This window comes from Papilio xuthus, unplaced genomic scaffold, assembly GCF_000836235.2.
Source record: "Papilio xuthus unplaced genomic scaffold, Pxut_1.1 DF826159.1, whole genome shotgun sequence".
In the NCBI taxonomy this organism is placed as follows: Eukaryota; Metazoa; Arthropoda; class Insecta; order Lepidoptera; family Papilionidae; genus Papilio; species Papilio xuthus.
The window spans coordinates 863,523-872,388 of NW_013532490.1; the positions used below are offsets into that span (position 1 = coordinate 863,523).

General features: G+C 36.8%; 1 protein-coding gene across 1 annotated transcript; it reads left to right on the forward strand.

Moving 5' to 3' along the window:
- Window positions 1-1,298: 1,298 nt before the first annotated feature.
- On the forward strand, window positions 1,299-3,447 carry Tua1 (alpha-tubulin). The gene is made up of 3 exons (NM_001312317.1): window positions 1,299-1,374; window positions 1,922-2,144; window positions 2,248-3,447. Exons 1-3 carry the CDS (start codon window positions 1,372-1,374, stop codon window positions 3,372-3,374), a joined length of 1,353 nt encoding a protein of 450 aa, NP_001299246.1. The 5' UTR covers window positions 1,299-1,371; the 3' UTR covers window positions 3,375-3,447.
- Window positions 3,448-8,866: the final 5,419 nt, after the last annotated feature.

The window sequence follows — 8,866 nt, forward strand, 5'->3', positions numbered from 1 at the left end:
TTTTATTTACGCTATCGCATTTACAACACCACCTATATGAACGATCTTCTCTTAATTAAAAAATAAAAATTGTGTTAACCTTATTCTTACTGAATTAAATATATTTAGACGTGGGACAACGCAGACACTGTTTTAAATTTGTTCGCCTTTCCCGCAACTTTGGCGAGACTCCAAGATGTCCATTTATGGAAGTGGCGTAAATATGTGAACATCTACGTTAGTGTGCGTAATAAGCAACATTGTTTTTGAGTATAACTTGATGATTAATTACAAAGTTAGAATTCTAGAACCATTGATTTAAGCGTAAGCCTTAATTTTTAACATGAAGAACATTGAAAACAGATCTCCTATTGTATGCAATCCGAGGAAATTGTCGCAGACGTAAAAGTTGTGAATGTGTGAGTGGACTCGCTTCCAACGAAAATAACGATTTTTAGTGTAGCGCTCTCTGGCGACAACTTTATCGATATATTTTCATATAATTTTAAAAATGCATCAACCTTCCTTTATAAAACACATTTTTACTAAAGATAAAGATACAGTTATATCGTTGTTAAACATATGACAATAATGAAAAGCATTATGTGACCACCAATATCCTAAAGCATTTACGTGACTATGGCACCAGAGAAATTACCCCAGCACAACTCTTTTAACGATGATGAATCATTTTGCGTTCTCAAGGACAGAATACATCATTACTACTGTTGACTGTTTCATTATAAACCCAAAGATTTTTCTTTTATACGAAAATGGGGCAAACAAGCGGCGATAACATAATTATAAAAATTCGTAGTAAGTCGTAGTTGTCGAGAACAATGTGTTTTATGTACATAAATTTAATATTCACATTAAAAAAAAACGTTAAACATATTTTTCTTATTAAATAGGATTGGGTAATTTCATAATTTGAAGTGCATGTTTTCCTCGTACCTTGAAGTGCGAACTGCACAATATTCTAGGAGATAAACTTTAACGCGAAATCCGCACAAAACAATTTATAAATAAAAATACTTCTCTTCTAGCGAAAAGTAATGCGTAGAGATTTTTTGCAAAAACATCGATGTCGACATAAATACGGTCGAGTCACTAAAAGGCGCGTGAATCAGCAGTAGCCCACATATTCCTGCAATGGTGATATAATGCAGCTTTAACCTTATTGGTCGATACGCCCATGCGGCAGTGGTATCCACCAATCAGAGCTCGCGACGAGGAGCGTCGCTTCCCGAGGCGCCGGCACTATAAATACTTGGCCAACGGAATTTTCACGATATTATACGTTCGGCAAACCTCTTAACCGGTCCTGCGGAACGTCGACTGATTAATTTATTAATTTAAATCTACATTAAGTTCAACACAACTCATTTCAAAATGGTAAGTAACCTTTCTTTACGGGTCTTAATCTATTTTCAACAATTTCTTCCCCGCAAAAGCAGTGAAATCGTGTTTTGCGACAATACGCCGGGTGGTGACGCCATTTTGTCGGCGCCTTAGCGCGAGATCTGTAAAATGTCCACGAGGTCGGGTGTGGCGTTCTGTATTTCAAGTAAAGAATGCAAGAGTTTGTCTTGAATTCTAACTTTTAATATGACTTCTTGTTATTCTTGCCGTCAAATTGAATAATGTGACATTTCGGTCGCTGGGGATCAAGGATGCCACGCCCTTGATTTATTGATGTTTATTCGCCGTTTGTTAGTAATCATTACTAAAATTAGTTGATTGATAAGATTAATGATTGAGCGATGACTCTTTTACGAAGTTTTACGGGTCATTCTATAACATAGTTGGTAGAGATATCGAGTCGAATTACCCGTTACATACCGGTGTTTAGTACTTTCGCCGATTTCACTGCTTGTAATTTTTTATGATAATTTTTACTGCTATTATAATATTTATTAACGATTATTTTTTTCCCCAACAGCGTGAGTGCATCTCCGTACACGTTGGCCAGGCTGGTGTCCAGATCGGTAATGCCTGCTGGGAGCTGTACTGTCTTGAGCATGGCATCCAGCCTGACGGTCAGATGCCCACTGACAAGACCATCGGCGGTGGCGATGACTCTTTCAACACATTCTTCAGCGAGACTGGCGCCGGCAAACACGTTCCCAGGGCTGTCTTCGTCGACTTGGAGCCTACAGTAGTTGGTAAGTTGATTAAAAAATACTTTCGAGATCAAAGTGTCTTACTATTGTGAGATGTACTTTGCACATAAGATGTGATTTTTAATCGTAATCTCTTTGTTCACAGATGAGGTTCGCACTGGTACATACAGACAGTTGTTTCACCCAGAACAACTTATCACTGGTAAGGAAGACGCGGCCAACAACTATGCGCGTGGTCACTACACCATCGGCAAGGAAATCGTCGACCTGGTCCTTGACCGCATCCGCAAGCTCGCCGACCAATGCACCGGACTCCAGGGCTTCCTCATCTTCCACTCCTTCGGCGGTGGCACCGGATCTGGTTTCACTTCTCTCTTGATGGAACGTCTCTCTGTAGACTACGGAAAGAAGTCCAAGCTCGAATTTGCCATCTACCCCGCCCCCCAGGTCTCCACCGCAGTCGTCGAACCGTACAACTCCATCTTGACCACCCACACCACTCTGGAGCACTCTGACTGCGCCTTCATGGTCGACAACGAGGCTATCTATGACATCTGCCGCCGCAACCTCGACATTGAGCGCCCCACTTACACCAACCTGAACAGACTCATTGGTCAGATTGTGTCCTCCATCACTGCCTCCCTGCGTTTCGATGGTGCCCTCAACGTCGACCTTACCGAGTTCCAGACCAACTTGGTGCCCTACCCGCGTATCCACTTCCCTCTGGTGACATACGCACCCGTCATCTCCGCCGAGAAGGCGTACCACGAGCAGCTGTCGGTGGCCGAGATCACCAACGCTTGTTTCGAGCCCGCCAACCAGATGGTAAAATGCGACCCGCGTCACGGCAAATACATGGCGTGCTGCATGTTGTACCGTGGTGACGTCGTGCCCAAGGACGTGAACGCCGCCATCGCGACCATCAAGACCAAGCGCACCATCCAGTTCGTGGACTGGTGTCCCACCGGTTTCAAGGTCGGCATCAACTACCAGCCACCCACTGTTGTGCCCGGCGGCGACCTCGCCAAGGTGCAGCGCGCCGTCTGCATGTTGTCCAACACCACCGCCATCGCGGAAGCATGGGCTCGTCTCGACCACAAGTTCGACCTGATGTACGCCAAGCGTGCCTTCGTGCACTGGTACGTCGGTGAGGGTATGGAAGAGGGCGAGTTCTCCGAGGCCCGCGAGGACCTCGCCGCGCTCGAGAAGGACTACGAAGAGGTCGGCATGGACTCTGCCGAGGGTGAGGGCGAAGGTGCTGAGGAATATTAATTTGCTCGAACAACGGGATCACTCGCGTGATACATTCCCAAAGTGAAATGAAATAAAAAAATTATGTTGAAAATTTCTTTGTTTCTCTTAATACCCAAAATCCTTTACTCTCACTTTTATGAATAAAAAAGCATGATATCAGGAAACAAAACATGAAATATTAACTTTTTGATCCTAAATTAATGATCCAACTAACTGTTTTCAATTAGAGTGATCACTTTCTTCGAGTACTACTAGTTATACATTAGTCTAGAAAAGTTACTGTACCTAGCTATTACATGAACAAATAGACTAGAATATATTTGACATAATATGCGAAAACAAATCGGAAAAGAACATTACCGTGTACCATAGGGCACGAACAAGATGTCTTTAGACTTGGGTAAGGCATTACAACACCCCACGGCAGGTATCCAACCCTATAAAATACCTAAAAGTTCTCGCGTGACAACTGCCTATTGATCGACAGGACAATACAGCGCGCGCAGCTGTTAAAGTTTCGTATTGATTGGTAACCTACCTGGGAATTACCGGAAAGGTACTTCAAAGGACAATTTACATAATTTGTATGCCCTTTTTATAATTAGGCTTTTTACTTATGACACACAGACAGTGGATGACCCACCGATGTATACCAAATATTTAGTTCTGAACTTAATGCCCTAAGCTTCTAAATACAGATTACGAAGTTAAGGCTTATTCGAATCCAGGACTATTAACAATGTTGCCTTTACAGACTAGGCTTTAAGCAACAATACCTAAATTTACTGAGTGAAAAGAATTTCTACAAAAGATCAATTAACTCGGTACAAAATAATATCTGTTCTAGAAAGTAATTGCACTTGTCTCAGACAACATCGACCAACAAAGTGGCGTTGCTCGACACACTTACTCGAAAGGAAAGCTGCCTCGGAACTTGCAGCCAATACCATTGTACGCGGTGAATTGTAAAAAGTAACTCTCACGCTTTTTTCGTGTGCTTATACTATAGGGTCTTACCAAAACGCTATTCGCTTACAAACAACTTTGGTTGGCATTGATCAACTGAAAAATATAATAATTAATGATTCGTTTCAGAAAAAAATAAGAAAAAGTAAGTCGGAGTAAGATATTTTACTTCTATGTCATTTATCAATTTAATATGAGGCCGTTGCAATAAGTGTGAGGTCCAAGTCGCCTTGAGGTAGAGCCCACGTAAGTACAGCCCACGACCTGACGTAATCCATAGACAACAACTTATGTTCAAGACCATCAACATGCGGTGACATCATGCGCCATATATGGCTATGCGAGTTTTCATTCAGTTAACTTGTAGTTATTTTTCTTGTCTAAATTACGTAACCACTGAAATTAAACGACATAAATATTCATTTTTATATAGTCAGAACATGCAAATTTTATGTGTTGCAGTTAAACAATTGAATTAGCTTCCCATATAGGATCGAAGATCGTACAGAAAACTATCATCTTATGAGCCATAATTTTGCAGTTGCTATAAGTTTTCGGCCTAATTGCATTATAAGCTTCAAATTAATTGACCCAAATGAGTAGTAAAAAATGTCCATGAATGTACTGTTTTGACCTTCATTACCTTTTACACGAACTTTAATCGATCGATGGATTAAGTTCATACCATATTGTTACACTACAGAATGAAATTAGGGATTCCTTTATTATTCCACCTGAGGCCGCTGCCCCTAGATCAATCCATAATTCTAGATAACCCTGATATTCATATTTTTATACAAGTTATAAAATAGACGTAGTTTATCTTTAAATTGAAAGGCGAACGGCCGCCGACGGCGAACTAACATCTTATATTAAACCGTAAGTTCAACGTCCCCTAACTAACCTTAACTGCACTAAAAATAGATATAGAGAATCCAGTACGGAAGACGGTTTTATATCTTTGGAACATTTACAAAGATGTTAAAATCAAAAACAAGCATACTGGTGTTTTTTTTTTAGTTATACAGTTTAAAAAATGTATGTAAAGTCAACTAAAAATGCTTGTACAAAGACAAGCTATTTCAACAAATAATATGAGATCTCAAACTTATAGTGTTGATGAATCATTAAGTTTTAATACCTATTATAACATTCAAAACTTATTATTTTGTTTAACTTTATTTAGGTTACTCTTTATAGCGCTATCCCTTCAATTTCTGTACTACAGAGAATGAATTCTGATTGTATTCAGATTTAGTATTCTTACAACTGGAGAGAGATATCGTTAAAATAACTTGCATTTAAATATATTTTCCTTGTCTCCACACATTCAAAGAATAATATAAATAGCTGTATTTATACTATGAGTAACTACTATAATACATTCATTAGTGTTGATGTTTACTTAGAACAAATGTTTGAAACAAAACGACATATCTTTAAAATGTTACGTATCTTACTGAGGGTTTCTGAGACCAATATCCTCGTTTAAAACATAGTATTGTTATCTATGTTGCAGAAGTTGTCAAAGATGCAGAGATTTAGGTCTCGGACACGAACTATTAGAGCAATATTGAGATGAACACAAGTTTTTTATTTTATTTTTAATTCTAAAGAATTCATACAAACATGTAGACATGGATAACCCAAAACAATTTCTTCATCTTTAAATTTTACAACAACTAACGCCATCTATCTTGTAATGAGGACAATCCTCATTGTAAGCTAGATGGCGTTATATCTAGGATATGATTACTACCACAAAAGTGACATGATAACTAAATCTACATAAATTTAATCCTATCTTGCAAAGATAATCTACAGGAAGTATTATATTTTAAAATAATGATAAATAATTAAAATTGTGTATTTTAAAACTACACTAATTATAAATATTATATGGCATCTATTTATATAGAAATGTTTAATTAATTAGTTTATTATGAGATCATGTACGATCTTGACAATGACTCATTTAATACGATAATATTAATGTATGTATAAGAAATATTATCACTGTTTTGTAATTGAATAACGCTGCATATGTTTTAATTTTTATACTAGCTATCGCCCGCGACTCGCACCGCAGTATTAAAATGAAAACTTATTTAGTAGCATATGTGTTTTCCGTATAGCTGTTCTGGAGATACCTTCTAACAAACATCCATCCAAACATTCTCATTTATAATATAAGTAAGATCATATGTTTAATGTAATGTTAATATCACTATGTTTGAAATAGAATAACAATAGTGCATATGTATTATATTTATATAGACGCTATAGTCTTACTAATATTATAAATGTGAATGTTTAAATGGATGGATGTTAGAATTTATCCCCGGAACGGTTCAACGGATCTTTATGAAATTTGTCACAGATGTAGAACATAGTCTGGACCACAACATAGGCTACTATTTTTTTTTAATTCCTTGCGGACGGAGCCGCAAGCGATGGCTAGTTATGCATATTTATATTACTGTTAATTAATAACATCAAAATTCTGTGAAACTAACCGCAATGGGTTTAAGAGGTCAGCCTTGACTGGTCGATATAGAATTTAAAACAAATTTTAAGAAACTTTCCTTATTCATACTTCATATTAGCAGAATATCTACAATATTGCAGTAAACGGGTCAGTGGAAATAGAACATGTGACTCTACACAACCAGTGGAAATAGGGCCTAAGAGAGTATTTTTTTAAAAATTGATTCCGGACTAGGAATGTTAGAAATAATTACATAAACTTATTTACTTAAACTTTATTTAACATATTTAAGTCTTATATTGCTCCAAGAGCTTCGTGATAATTTAAATCTAATATTATTAATATGTTAATTAACTTAATATAAAATATTTATTGTTCTTTAAAACATTTAAATTATCAAACATAACTCGATGGAAGATCTTTGTTATTGCAAATAATATAAACTAAGAAATAAACAAAACCCAATTCATAATACTAAACAGAAAATTCAACTATTCAAACTTTCGTGAGATATTATACTAAACTGATATATAAACACGGCTAAACACTCACGTATATACGTCCGGTGGCAGCACCGACTAGTTTCGAGAGTGAGCGACGGGCCGCGTCCGCGAAATAATACCAGTACCACTCATCCTGATGAAGGGTCCCCGATGGGCTCGAAACTAGTCGGTGCCGCCACCGGACGTATATACGTGAGTGTTTAGCCGTTTTTATATATCAGTTTAGAATATTCAACATTAGTTGGTACTAACAATTTGGTACATTTTATACCAAAATTAAACTGTCTATGAATACAAAAAAAATGAAAAATTTAATAATTATTGCTTACATTTATTTATTCTTAATGTACTTGTTTCAAAACGAATTACACACATTTAAAAGTCAAAATACAATGGAGAAAAACATCGTGATGCTGCACATATCTGAGAAGAAATTCAAAGATATGTGTGAATTCAACCCGCACTGGGCCAACATTGACTGACCTAGTCACTAACTTAGGGTAGGCTTTGACCCTTAGTGGGGATCTATACTGAGGTGATGACGATGACTTTTTTTATTGCTAAGTTTTATTTATTTTAATTACAAGGTAACTATTTATTTCACAATACAGATCTATAACATATCAAATATTAAACACTGAAGCTTTAATTAAGTGGTATAAGCAGAGATTAAAAATCCATTAAGTGTTGCTTAAGTACACTTCTGTTGAAACATACAAAAACTCCGTACAAATTTTCCTTATATGGCACAAATGTTTATATTAAAAATGTTAAAACCTATGGTTTTCAAATAAATAACTTCACTGCTCTGAAGTTCACACGAGTCGTTGCGCAGAACACAATTTTAGACGCAGCGCGCAAATGACCTTGAATCGCCAAAAAGATTGTACCTATTGTTGGTCAAATCGGCCATCTTTATGTCAAAATTTATAAATATAATAAATTATTAAAACTTTCTTGAGACATTATAATAAAACTCACGTATATTCGTCCGATGGCGGCACATAGCACATAGTTTCGAGGCCATCGGGGGCCTTTCATCAGGGTGTGTGAACACTAGTCGGAGCCGCCACCGGACGAATATACGTTAGTGTTTAGTCGTTTTTATATAAGTTTACTAGATAACGACCGCGACTCTGTCCGCGCGGTTTAAAAAATAGTGAGTAGCCGATTCTCAGACCTACTCAATATGCTCACAAAATTTCATGAGAATCGGTCAAGCCGTTTCGGGGAGTATGGAAACGAAAATTGTGACACGAGAATTTTATATATAAGATATAAATAATGTTAAAAAGCATTAATATATAATCTGTGATGATATAGACCTGTATCGTTATAAATTTTAAATATAATTCTAAAATGAAACTGTCTTATATTTCTCTAATTTATTTGTCGCAACACTCTACTCAATTTAATTTACTATCTACAATATGTCATTCCAATAAACTAGTAATAGTTTACTACTGCTACTATCATAGTGTTACATAATCTAATGGAAAGAGGGAGAAATTGTAAGAAACCTTGCAAAAAGGATAAGACTGGATAATTCTTGT

What these genes read in the sequence shown, in the direction of transcription:
- Tua1 (NM_001312317.1), top strand. An exon ending in CTTGGAGCCTACAGTAGTTG is followed by an intron (nt 2,145 to 2,247) that starts GTAAGTTGATTA and finishes CTTTGTTCACAG; the next exon opens with ATGAGGTTCGCACTGGTACA.